At 44.8% G+C, this 14,271-nt stretch overlaps 1 protein-coding gene across 2 annotated transcripts in view; it reads left to right on the top strand.

Annotated features, from left to right (window-relative positions):
• The window catches only part of wwp2 (WW domain containing E3 ubiquitin protein ligase 2), a 40,122-nt gene that overhangs the window by 20,741 nt on the left and 5,110 nt on the right, over positions 1-14,271 (top strand). For both annotated transcript variants that reach the window (XM_063000241.1, XM_063000242.1), the window contains 11 exons: positions 830-927; positions 1,588-1,759; positions 2,520-2,609; positions 4,847-5,021; positions 7,998-8,052; positions 10,145-10,226; positions 10,818-10,946; positions 11,627-11,705; positions 11,788-11,859; positions 13,163-13,251; positions 13,710-13,869. In XM_063000241.1, coding sequence (XP_062856311.1) covers positions 830-927; positions 1,588-1,759; positions 2,520-2,609; positions 4,847-5,021; positions 7,998-8,052; positions 10,145-10,226; positions 10,818-10,946; positions 11,627-11,705; positions 11,788-11,859; positions 13,163-13,251; positions 13,710-13,869 — 1,201 coding nt within the window. The remainder of the gene's footprint in view (positions 1-829; positions 928-1,587; positions 1,760-2,519; positions 2,610-4,846; positions 5,022-7,997; positions 8,053-10,144; positions 10,227-10,817; positions 10,947-11,626; positions 11,706-11,787; positions 11,860-13,162; positions 13,252-13,709; positions 13,870-14,271) is intronic.

The following is a 14,271-nucleotide window of genomic DNA, read 5'->3' as shown; positions in this document are numbered from 1 at the left end:
TCTCACACACACACACACACACACACACACACACACACACACACACACTGATGAAGTGCAGGCTCTGGAGTCAGTTCAGTGATAAGATGCCAGTCTGAGTGTGTTTGAGCTCTGAGCTCGACTTTACCGACCCAGTTCACCAAGAAGAACCTCCACACTTCATACAGAGAGATTATTAATAATCATTCATCTCACTACATCTCAGAAAATACACGACACAGTCAAAAGTATTGGGACGCACCTTCTAATTACTGAATCCAAGAAACTCCAGGGTCCTGCACAGAGCCCAGAGCTCAGCCCCACTCAGCAGCTCTGGGATGAACCGGAACTTTGACTGATCAATCAGTGCCCAGCCGTACAGACGCTGCCATCTTTTGACTGAACGGGCACAAATTCTCACACACAGACACACCTCAGAGTCTTGTAAGAAGCTTCTCATTAGAGCGGCTGTAGTTCTAGCTGTAAAGGTCACCGAGAGGGTCAGTCTGTTTTAATAGTGTTTGTTTTTGAAACGGGATGTCCAACAAGCTCATGATCAGGCGTCCAAATACTTTTGACCATATAGTGTATATTACACCAGTGAAATAGTATCTAGTCCATTTTCCTTCTGTAGAAATGGTTTAAATCAGACAGACTTTGGTTTTTGGACGTGAACTGCTGGTTTCAGCTCTCACAGCACTGTTGGGGTTCGAGTCAGGACTCCAGAACTTTCCTTCATTTGTTTGATGTGAACCTGCTTTTATATATATATATATTTATCAGATAATTGAATATAATGGTTCTGTCTGTGTGTGTGTGTGTGTGTGTGTGTGTGTGTGTGTGTGTGTAGAAGTCAGAGACGCTCTGCAGCAGGTGATGGTTCTCTTGGACTGTTAAGAGGAGCAGCACTCACCAACGGAGACACTGTAGTGCACAACCACAACACAGGTACACACACACACACACACACACCACAATACACACACACCACAACACAGGTACACACACACACACACACCACAATACACACACACCACAATACACACACACCACAACACAGGTACACACACACACAACCACAACACAGGTACACACACACTACAACACACACACAACCACAACACAGGTACACACACACACACAGCCACAACACAGGTACACACACACACAACCACAACACAGGTACACACACACACACACAGCCACAACACAGGTACACACACACACAACCACAACACAGGTACACACACACTACAACACACACACAACCACAACACAGGTACACACACACACACAACCACAACACAGGTACACACACACTACAACACACACACAGCCACAACACAGGTACACACACACACAACCACAACACAGGTACACACACACTACAACACACACACAGCCACAACACAGGTACACAGACACCACAACACACACACACACTATGACACAGGTACACACACACACACCTCACACACACACCACATATAGACTTCTTACCTGTATATTTTTAATTCAGCAGATTTTTAGAAAGTACCCAATAAACTGTGTGATTACTGTGTGTGTGTGTGTGTGTGTGTGTGTGTGTGTGTGTGTGTGTGTGTGTAGCTAAAGGTGTTTCTGCAGTAGAAGAAAAAGGGCGTGGCACCCACACACCTCCATCTCCATCACTCAGACCAGAAGCTCCTCCCACAGATCATGTGGCCCCTCCTCCATCAGATATGGCTCCTCCCACTGAGGATCAGCAAGCACAACCTGTGGCGGAAACCTTACCTGAAGGGTGTGTGTTTAGTATGGGGTATAGATAATGGGGTATAGGGTATAGATAATAGGGGTATAGGGTATAGGTAATGGGGTATAGATAGTGGGGTATGGGGTATAGATGATGTGGGGTATAGATAATGGGGTATAGATAGTGGGGTATGGGGTATAGATAATGTGGGGTATAGGTAATGGGGTATAGATAGTGGGGTATGGGGTATAGATAATGTGGGGTATAGGGTATAGGTAATGGGGTATAGATAGTGGGGTATGGGGTATAGATAATGTGGGGTATAGGGTATAGGTAATGGGGTATAGATAGTGGGGTATGGGGTATAGATAATGTGGGGTATAGTGTATGGGGTATAGATAGTGGGGTATGGGGTATAGATAATGTGTGGTATAGATAATGTGGGGTATAGGGTATAGGTAATGGGGTATAGATAGTGGGGTATGGGGTATAGATAATGTGGGGTATAGGTAATGGGGTATAGATAGTGGGGTATGGGGTATAGATAATGTGTGGTATAGATAATGTGGGGTATAGGGTATAGGTAATGGGGTATAGATAGTGGGGTATGGGGTATAGATAATGTGGGGTATAGGTAATGGGGTATAGATAGTGGGGTATGGGGTATAGATAATGTGTGGTATAGATAATGTGGGGTATAGGGTATAGGTAATGGGGTATAGATAGTGGGGTATGGGGTATAGATAATGTGGGGTATAGTGTATGGGGTGTAAAAAATGTATTTCAATTGCTCTGATGTTGGGTGCAGGTGGGAGCAGAGGGTGCTGCCTCATGGCCGAGTGTACTACGTGGACCACAACACCAAGACCACCACATGGGAGCGACCCCTCCCTCAGGGGTAAGAGAAATGGCTTGTGGGTTTATTCTGGATCAACATGGGAACCCAGAGCATTTACATTTACATTTACATTTGTGGCATTTATACACACGTATCTTACAAGAGTTGGGGGCCTTGCTCAGGACCCAGAATTGGCAACTTAGCAATGGTTGGGCTTGAACCGGCAACCTTCTGATTACTAGTCCAGTACCTTAACTGCTGAGCTACTACTGCCCTGCTGTTCTGGTGATCAAAACTAGTTTAAACTTTAGATCATTCACTAACCCGGGGGGTGATCACAGGTCCAAACCCAGTACAGCTCCCACAGCACCACTGGGACGATGTGAAAGTAATAAAAACACAGAGTTTCTTACTTTGACGTTTATTTGATGTCAGACAGGATGAAGCTGAGATATTTCATCTTTTATCTGCTCAACTTCATTTCATTTATTAATAAACATCCTTAATGTTTATGTAATAAAAATCCTTAAATTGCCCCCGTCCCAACCTTTTTTGGAATGTTAAGCAGGTCTGAAATGCAGGAATGGATGTTTATTAATAAATGAAATGAAGTTGAGCAGATAAAAGATGAAATATCTCAGCTTCATCCTGTCTGACATCTAATCAAAGGTCACAGCAAATAAAATAAACTGTTGTTTTGTTTAATTTGCATTTTCCATCCTGTCCCAACTTTTTCTGATCTGAGGTTGTAAATGCACATTTAAAAATGAAAAACGTTTAAACCCAGTACTGTATATGAGAGTTTACAGGACAGAGACTCAGACTGATTCCCAGTTACGCACTGGTTTTATATGAATATAAAGACGTGTAGCTGCACACTGAGCGTGTTCAGGTTTATTTCAGAATGTAAAGAATCAATACACACTGGGTCTGCTTGTGCCTGAGGGACGCGTCCTAAACGCTTTATAAACACTAACGTCTGGACAGGCCGCCCAAACACAGAAACAATAGCATGCATTCAGAATTCTACACGTCTGTGTGTGTGTGTGTGTGTGTGTGTGTGTGTGTGTGTGTGTGTGTGTGTGTGTGTGTGTGTGTACGGGGGTCTAAGAGTTTTGCAAGAAACTGGATCCGACGTGCGGCGGTTTAGGGAAAACAAGAAATTATTGTAAGCCTTCCCCCCCCCCACCCCCCCAGAATCCATACCCCTGCCCACCCACCCCGCCCCTCGTCTTTACGTCTCCGCGTCTCCATTACGCTGATTACAGAGACACGGCCGTCATTTTTCAATCAGCCCCGTTATTTCCTAAGCGCTCGTGTGTGTGTGTTTAAAAGCCCCGTGTGTGTGTGTGTGTGTGTGTGTGTGTGTGCGTGTGTTTGTGTGTGTGTGTGTGTGTGTGTGTGTTTGAAGAGAGGAAAGGTCAGAGAGGCCTGTTTCAGTTTTTCCGCTGCAGACGGAGAACAAAAGCCCTTTCAGAGCTGCAGCCGTTCCGAGGCTCAATTAAAGTAGCGCGAACGCTAACAGCAGCCGCTCGCTGTCTGTTCTGGGTTAGCCCAGCTTAGGGGGATGAGGGGAGGGGGGTTTCAGAGTGTGTGTGTGTGTGTGTGTGTGTGTGTGTGTGTGTGTGTGTGTGTGTTATCATCTGAATTGTAGCATGTTGAGGTCAGACCTGTAAGAATAGCCTCACTTCTCCAGCCGCGTACGTTCAGATACGAACCTCGTTCAGACGAGCTGTGTGGTGACGCTGCACTACTAAATCTGCTCATACACTGAGGCGTATGTACAGTACCCATAATGCACCTCACCGTGTTTATATTTACTCAGTAAACAAGAGAGATGAACGAATATCACTATATTAAACATACTCTGTATGGCCAAAAGTATTGGGACGCCTTTTCTAATGACTGAATTCATGTGGTTCAGCCAGGACAGTTACTAACAGGTGTAATAAATCAATCGTATAAAGGAAATGCTGTACCTCTAACAGTTTAGGGAAGGTCTTTTCCTGTTCCAGCATGAGCGAGCTCTATAAAGACATGAAGAGAAGCTGAGCATCAGCGCCCAGCCATTCAAATGCTGTCATGTTTTGACTGAACAGGCACAAATTCCCACAGACACACTTCAAAGTCTTGTGAGAAGCTTCTCAGAAGAGCAGCTGCTGTTCTAGTTGAAAAGATCACACAGAGAATCACTGTTTTAATACCGTGTGTGTGTGTGTGTGTGTGCGCGTGTGCGTGTGTGTGTGTGTGTGTGTGTGTGTGTGTGTGTGTGTGCGCGTGTGTACGTGTGTGTGTAGGTGGGAGAAGCGTGTGGATCAGAGAGGAAGGTTCTACTACGTGGATCACAACACCAGGACGACGACGTGGCAGCGCCCCACAGCCGAGTCGGTCAGGAACTTCGAGCAGTGGCAGAACCAGCGCAGTCAGCTGCAGGGGGCCATGCAGCACTTCAACCAGAGATACCTGTACCAGGTAACACCACGCCCACTCAGACCACGCCCCCACGGCCTCCAAATATCACCTCACAGTCCATCACTCACTCACACTACCACCACCGTGCTTCACAGTGGCTGTAACACACCTCCTAATGAACAGAACTAGACTCAGGTTCTCCTGTAGATGAAGGTTCAGTGTGAGTATGAGATGAGCGCTGGTTCTCCTCGTGGTTAGTGGGGTTTTATTGGTGTTATCCTCCTGAGCTGAGCACTGTGTACAGTAGCAGAGCTGATCCGGGTGTGTGTGTGGAGGAGGGGGGAGTGAATACTTTTTTACAGTGCTCTCAGTGTGTGTAGGTGAGTGTATTAATGTCAGCGCCGCCCCGCCCGGTACTTTTCCACCAGACACCATTAACTCTCCCTCAGAGCAGTGCATTGTGGGTAGAACAACACACTGAGGAGGGGGGGGGCATAATCCAAATCATCCAAATCACCAAAATAATCAAAATAATCGTCTCATTCAGAGCTGATTACTGCAAAAGTAATCACACCCCCACTCTCATCTCACCACGCCCTTATACAGAGCTACAGTCAGCTCCACCAGAAACACACACACACCATATATACACACACACACACACACACACACACACCATACAAACACACACACAACATTTACTGTGTGTGTGTGGGGGGGGGGGTTTGAGTCTTCTGACCAGTTTCTCTCACACACTTCACACATTTCACACCTGATTCATACATAACAGCATCATCAGTACACACACACACACACACACACACACAGGACTGTAGTTAGGAGTGTTGTAGTATCGCTGTGTCTAGTTATTATTAATTATTCAATAATATTAACAAGAAGATCAATTATAATATTCATAATGAATTATTATCCGATTATCACCCAGTTATAACTAGTTGATTAAGTTCACTTCAGATAATCGTCCACTTTTTGAATATGTGTGTGTGTGTGTGTAGTGTGTGTCTGTTGTGTATAGTGTCTGGTGTGTGTGTAGTGTGTTGTGTGTGTGTGTAGTGTGTAGTGTGTGTGTCTGTTGTGTATAGTGTCTGGTGTATGTGTGTGTGTAGAGGGTTGTCTGGTGTGTGTGTGTGTGTGTGTGTGTGAGTAGTGTGTGTGTGAGTAGTGTGTGTGAGTAGTGTGTAGAGGGTTGTTTGGTGTGTGTGTGTGTGAGTAGTGTGTGTGAGTAGTGTGTAGAGGGTTGTCTGGTGTGTGTGTGTGTGTGTGTGTGTTTGTGTGTGTGTGTGTGTGTGTGTGTATCTTGGCAGGAAGTACTCGCTGGATGATGTCATGCTGTTATTTCATTTTTTCTACCTTTTTTAGTCATAGAGGGTCTGAGCGCCGGCCTGAGAGTGATTGACACACACACACACATTACACACTCACACATTACATTATACACACACACACACACACACACATTACACACACACACACATTACACACACACACACACATTACACACTCACACATTACATTATACACACACACACACTTACACACACATTACAAACATTACACACACTACACACACACACTCACTCACACACACTCACATTACACACACTACACGCACACACACACAATATGCTCGGACACATTATAGTCAGACTCACAGCGAGAGTGTGTGACTGTGTGTGTGTGTGTGTGTGGGGGGGGGGGGGATAAACTAGTATGATTGTACACCAGTACTGAGACTCTCAGCTCTGACGCTTGATCCCTCTGCTCCTGTATTACTGAACAGTGAACTGGTACTGGTACTGGTACTGGTACTGAACGTCTGTATAGTGAAACCAGAACTAGAGAAGGGAACTCTGGTACTGAAACTGGAACCTTTGTTGCTGGTACTGGTAAACATGAACCTGGGTTTACTGGGTTTATGGTACCAAATGGTTCTGGAGTGACACCATGTCTGGGATTAGAAATCTTACTGGTTCTGTTCTGGTCCAGTCGTGATCCGAACATGACATTTAGAATTAATACTGATCACATTCACATCATTATAATAAAGCATCAACATTAATTATTATAATAATGATATTTATTAATAATGTTATATCATAATATAGTGATGTAAAAAAAACTTAATAATCTGATACTGATAATAATTTTATTATTAACTAACATTAATAAGAACAGTAATATGACAAGAAATTATAATAATAATTACAATAATAATAATAATAATAATAATAATAATAATAAAGCTGTGCTTGCTGGTCTGTCTGCACTAACTCACACCTTCATACATCACCCACCCACTCGCACACTTACACACACACACACACACACACACTCACACACACACACACTCACACACATTCACACACACACACACACACACACACACACACACACACACACACATCAGACGTCTTGTCACTTACAAAAATATACAAACTTTCCACAAAAACATGTGTCTCTTTCCTTACAGCTGGCAAACAGACTAAACCAGTGTGTGTGTGTGTGTGTGTGTGTGTGTGTGTGTGTGTGTGTGTGTGTTGTGAATAAAGGTGCTTTTGTGCACATGAATGTTCTCCTAAGTTCTCAGACCCATCACACCTTAATGCTGCTTTCACACACGGGTTACAACTCTGCGTGTGTGTGTGTGTGTGTGTGTTGGGGGGTGCATTACTTGGGGTGGGTGGAGCTTTAAAGCTGCAAGTGATCTCATTGGAACAGCGAGAGTGTGTGTGTGTGTGTGTGAGTGTAGGACATACATGTGCACCGTGTGAAGCTCCATCAGTCTGCAGCGCTCGCTCGGCTGATACACCTCTCTCTCGCTTGCTCTCTCTCTCTCGACCGCTGGTGTATCTGCTGAGCTGGGTATAAGTGCTGAGGTGGTGGAGGTTAGACGTGCAGTGATCACCCAGTCCAGCTTCACCTGAGAGAGGAACAGAGGAACGGAAACCCACCTGAGAAAGCTCAAGTTCTAACTGGATCTGTCTCTCTCTCTCTCTGTCTGTGTCTGTGGTACAGTCGTCTGGAGCTCCTGTGGAGAACGATCCTCTGGGTGCTGTACCTCAAGGATGGGGTGAGTTTTACACACACACACACACACACACACACACATCAGGACACATGTGGACTGAACTAAGAGCTTCATGTTGAAGAGCACAGAGAGAGTGAGACAGTGGGAGAAGTGAGGAGTGTAAGACAGGTGAGACAGGTGAGAATCTGATTGAGAAAGTATATGTGTGAGAGAGAGAGAGAGAGAGAGAGAGAGTGAGAGAGAGAGTGAGAGTGAGACAGCTGAAGCAAGACTGATATAGACAGAGTGAGTGATTTATACTGATACAGATAGATATAGAGAAATGTAGAACAACAGAGTGAGAGAGTGAGACAGGATGTATAGACCTATAATACATGTAACACTGGTGAACGTAAATACACCTGTGCAAAGGTTTGTGCCCCCCAATACTGGGATGCAGTTTTATTACGTGTGAAAATGAACTTTTATTTTCTGTATTTTGTGCCACACACACCTCATTAAATACACACACACCATACACACACACACACCATACACACACCATACACACACCACAGTTACACACCACCATACACACACCATACACACACACACACCATACACACACCACAGTTACACACACCACAACTGCACACACCACGTTAAACACACACATCACAATTACACACACCATACACACCACGTTTGATCATCATGGATTAAATACAGCTTATAAGTAAAACATACACTAAATGTGCAGACGTTTGTGTCTGTTCACTTTTTTAAATTAGAAAATCAATTAAACTTTAATTTACATTGAGGTTCACAAACTCTCTACACAAGATTGTGTATCACACACACACACACACACACACACACACACAGTTACATAATTCATAGCTAAATAAATAGTTTTTTATTGCTTGTTTGCATTTATTTTAAAAGCTTTAACACATTTCATTTAATTTAATATAAATCTTTTCCTTTTATTATTATTTTGTTTTATTTTTGATTTTCAGTAATAAAGTAAACATCTTATTTGATGTTTATTTGTGTTTGTTGGCACATTTGGTCATGAATCTACATTTCTATTTTTAATTAAATGAATCTTATTCAATAAGTTAATCGTTTAGATGAAACGTCTTTATAATCGTTTCACTAACAGAGATGAAATAAAGATTTTATTATAGATGATTTTATTATAGAAGATTTTATTATAGATGATTTTATTATAGATGATTTTATTATAGATGATTTTACACACACTGTGTTTATTAGCTCTGTTTACTTTGTGTTTAACGACAATAAAACATTTTTCTATAATAAATCAGTAAAATTCACTGATTATTAAATAACTGAGATCATTAATAACACTTTTATCACAGCGGTGTCACACACACTAACACACACACACACACACTAACACACACACACACCGAGATCAACGATGAATAAACCCCGCTGTACCACCTCACTACAGCTAACAGTGCTAATGCTAGCACAGGGTGTAAAGCACTGCACCCTTAACAGCTCCACTCAGTTTAACCTAAAGGAGGGAGAGAAGAGTGAGACAGATTTATATATGATATGCTTACAGTAACACACACACACACACACACACACACACATATGCTCAATATAGACTGAATACTGATTCTGTAGTGTGTGTGTGTGTGTGTGTGTGTGTGTGTGTGTGTGTGTGTGTGTGTGTGTGTGTGTGTGTGTGTGTCTGTGGTTCTGGAACAGTAGTCCGAACATTACAGTCATCATCAACCTCCACCCCTTCACACACACACACACACATACACACACACACACACACACACTAATGAGAACAGTATGTCAGTAAGATCGGGTTTGAAGGAGCTGATCCTGGAAAGTGTGTGTGTGTGTGTGTTAGGGGGGTGACGGTGGTACCCACTTTAGTTGGGCAGGACTGCAATAACACACACACACTCACACACACACACAGAGCAGCTAAATCAAACAGTAGTCTGTCTCTCTGTGGTGTGCTGGTATGTTTGGGCACTGAAATGCTGCACTGACTCGCTACTTTTCATCCTGCACTGTTAACCACACACACACACACACACACACACACTGGTTTGTACTGCTCTGTATTTCTCTAAAGGTTTTTTGTCTCTCTGGGTTACAGAGAAGCGGCAGGACAATGGCAGAGTTTATTTTGTCAATCACAACACTCGCACCACTCAGTGGGAGGATCCTCGAACCCAGGGGTAAGTGTGCCATCCTAAACGCTACACCCACTCTGAATGCTCATCCTGCTGCTCTATAGAAGCACATGTAGAACATGTAGGGAGAAACACACTGCTCTCCAGGTCATCCTCCACCCCACAGTAGGGGGCACTGTTGCTGCAGCAAGATGCACCACTGAGACTCCAACCCAGCTCCCACTGTGGTCCGTTACAGTAACTGAGTTCCAGTCTCAGCAGAGCTGGGCGTCCAAACAGACACAATCAGGTCGTGTTTGAGGGACAGAAGGTCGGGCGGCGTCTCTTTCTGCTGTGCTGCGATATATGATTTTTGGGACTGGTCCAGGTGACCGCGCAAGTCACATGGAGCTTAGCAACTATATGTCTCTGTGTAGGAACCCAACACTGGCAGGTGATAAGAAGCGGTGCAGATTGGACATGTGTCAGAGAGGTGTGCGCTCTCAGTGCAGGTCCCAAGCCCAGATATAATAAGGGGGGTTACGTCATGAAGGAACCTTTTTTACATGCTGTTCCCCTCTCATGTGTCATTACTTCTGTTCTAAGGGTGTACAAACTTTTGCACTCAGCTGTATGTGTGTGTGTGTGTGTGTGCAGGATGATCCAGGAGCCCCCGCTGCCCCCTGGCTGGGAGATGAAGTACACCGCTGAGGGGGTGCGATATTTCGTGGATCATAATTCTCGCACCACCACCTTTAAAGACCCACGACCGGGCTTCGAGTCAGGGTAAACACACACACACACACACACACACACACACACACACACACACACACACGTGTACACACTGCAGGCTTGGTTTCAAGGTAAATATGTCTGAGTGAAGCCAGATCCGTCTCTGTCTGAGGCTTTTTCTCGAATCATTTCCTCTCGTCTGGACGACTGCTGAGCTAGCACATATCTAACGTCTGCACCGCCGCTAATGTTCACACTCTGTACACTCACTCTGGTCCTCACCGCGCAGCTCCAGGCTGGAGCCCACTGGGGTGTTTGGTTCCACTCCTGTCCTCCTGTTTGTGTGATCAGTGAAGACCTGCTCAGTCCCGTAGTGGAGTTGACCTGATCCATGTGGACCAGTCTTACACTTGGACTCATTCTGTTCCACTCTGGTCCTTAATCTCACAGCTGCCTGAAGCTTTATTGATTAAACCCCTCCTGTCCACTATGGTCCTCACTGTGGAGCTCCATGCATCACTTTACCACTGCTGGACTCCGGAGCAAGGCCGTTCAGCTCTTTGCCGGAGCTCACTCTGATCAGTGTAGTCCTCCCTGTGCAGCTCTGTGCCGGAGCCCATTTTATTACGGTAGTCCTCCCTGTGCAGCTCCGTGCTGGAGCATATAAATGGAACTGTCTTTTAACAGAAGGGTGTAATGTTCTGTGTCTCTGTCTGTGTGTTGGTCCTCAGATCACGTCAGGGTGGATCTCCCGGAGCGTACGATCGCAGCTTCAAGTGGAAATATCACCAGTTCAGATTTCTGTGCCATGTGAGTGTTTCCTGTGTGTCTCTATATTTCTGACTCTCCTCTGTGCTGACCGGGTGCTAACTCTTCTTCTCCTATCCTCCAGTCCAACGCCCTGCCCAGTCACGTCAAGATCTCAGTGTCCAGACAGACTCTGTTCGAGGACTCCTTTCAGCAGGTGTGTGTGTGTGTGTGTTTAAAACTGTAACTGTGTGTGTAACTCTGTGTGTGTGTATCTATATAACTGTGTGTGTGTGTGTGTGTGTGTGTGTGTGTGTGTGTGTGTGTGTTTAACTATGTGTGTGTGTGTCTATATAACTGTGTGTGTGTGTGTGTGTGTTTAACTATGTGTGTGTGTGTCTATATAACTGTGTGTGTGTGTGTGTGTGTTTAACTATGTGTGTGTGTGTGTCTATATAACTGTGTGTGTGTGTGTGTGTGTGTTTAACTATGTGTGTGTGTGTCTATATAACTGTGTGTGTGTGTGTGTGTGTTTAACTCTGTGTGTGTGTATCTATATAACTGTGTGTGTGTGTGTGTGTGTGTGTGTGTGTGTTTAACTATGTGTGTGTGTGTCTATATAACTGTGTGTGTGTGTGTGTGTGTTTAACTCTGTGTGTGTGTATCTATATAACTGTGTGTGTGTGTGTGTGTGTTTAACTCTGTGTGTGTGTATCTATATAACTGTGTGTGTGTGTGTGTGTGTTTAACTATGTGTGTGTGTGTGTCTATATAACTGTGTGTGTGTGTGTGTGTGTGTGTGTGTTTAACTATGTGTGTGTGTTTAACTATGTGTGTGTGTATCTATATAACTGTGTGTGTGTGTGTGTGTGTGTTTAACTATGTGTGTGTGTGTCTATATAACTGTGTGTGTGTGTGTGTGTGTTTAACTATGTGTGTGTCTGTCTATATAACTGTGTGTGTATGTGTGTGTGTGTGTTTAACTATGTGTGTGTCTGTCTATATAACTGTGTGTGTATGTGTGTGTGTGTGTTTAACTATGTGTGTGTCTGTCTATATAACTGTGTGTGTATGTGTGTGTGTGTGTTTAACTCTGTGTGTGTATCTATATAACTGTGTGTGTGTGTGTGTGTGTGTGTGTTTAACTATGTGTGTGTCTGTCTATATAACTGTGTGTGTATGTGTGTGTGTGTGTTTAACTCTGTGTGTGTGTATCTATATAACTGTGTGTGTGTGTGTGTGTGTGTGTGTTTAACTATGTGTGTGTCTGTCTATATAACTGTGTGTGTATGTGTGTGTGTGTGTTTAACTATGTGTGTGTCTGTCTATATAACTGTGTGTGTATGTGTGTGTGTGTGTTTAACTCTGTGTGTGTGTATCTATATAACTGTGTGTGTGTGTGTGTGTGTGTGTGTTTAACTATGTGTGTGTGTGTCTGTATAACTGTGTGTGTGTGTGTGTGTTTAACTATGTGTGTGTGTGTCTGTATAACTGTGTGTGTGTGTGTGTGTGTGTTTCAGATCATGAACATGAAGCCGTATGACCTGCGGCGGAGACTCTACATCATCATGAGGGGGGAGGAGGGGCTCGACTACGGCGGCATCGCCAGGTAAGTCACCATTAGCGTGTGTGTGTTAGTGTGTGCTGTGTGATGTTGGTTCTGTGTTCTGACCCGGTGTTCTGACCTGTCCTCCCCATGGTCCCGGTGGTGGTGGTGGTGGTGTGTCCAGCGTGTGTCCAGCGTGTGTTTAGCGTGTGTTTAGTGTGTTTCCGTGTCCCGGGTGTCGTGTCAGTGGTTTTACCCTATGGTAGGTTAGATCCTGCTGTTCTACCACAGGGTAGAACCACGGACGGGATGCCGGGGGTGTCTGCGCTCTGACCTCTGACCCCGTGCCTGAAGGTCAGAGGTCCGGTGACGGGTCTGCTCAGCTTGGTCCACTTCATCGTGTGTGTGTGTGTGTGTGTCGTTCCTCTGTTCCATACCTGTGTTCACGTGTGTAGCATGGTACTGTCCTGTATTGGGAGTGCTGGTTGACATGGTAACCAGATGCCCCTCTCTCTTTTTAGGGAGTGGTTCTTCCTGCTCTCCCATGAGGTGCTGAACCCCATGTACTGCCTGTTCGAGTACGCCGGGAAGAACAACTACTGCCTGCAGATCAACCCCGCCTCGTCCATCAACCCCGACCACCTCACCTACTTCCGCTTCATCGGACGCTTCATCGCCATGGTGAGAGCCACGCCCACAGAGTTCCTTCCACAGTTAGTGAAACAGCGTCAGAACAAAGTTGTGCAGCGCGTGTATCACCCCTCACAACACGTCAGTACATCACACAGTCACACGATGAGTGATAATGAGTGATACTGTGACTGTGTGATGCCCTGAGATCAGTTGGTACCTTGTCCAGGTAGAATTCCTGTCTGTCTTTCCAGGCAGGCTCTGGTCCCACCCTGACCCTGATCAGGATAAAGGAGATTCTAAAAGATGAATAAATGACCTCAGGAATCCACCTGATGCCACTTGTCCTGTTATAACAGGTTTCCCGTTCATTCATGTGTACAAACGTCCTCATCCTGATCAGGCTCGTGGTGGGTCCAGTACCACCCGGACACGGTGCCAGTCCGTCATGTA

This window comes from Trichomycterus rosablanca, chromosome 8 (genome assembly GCF_030014385.1).
Source record: "Trichomycterus rosablanca isolate fTriRos1 chromosome 8, fTriRos1.hap1, whole genome shotgun sequence".
NCBI lineage: Eukaryota > Metazoa > Chordata > Actinopteri > Siluriformes > Trichomycteridae > Trichomycterus > Trichomycterus rosablanca.
This window is presented reverse-complemented; position numbering and strand designations above follow the sequence as displayed.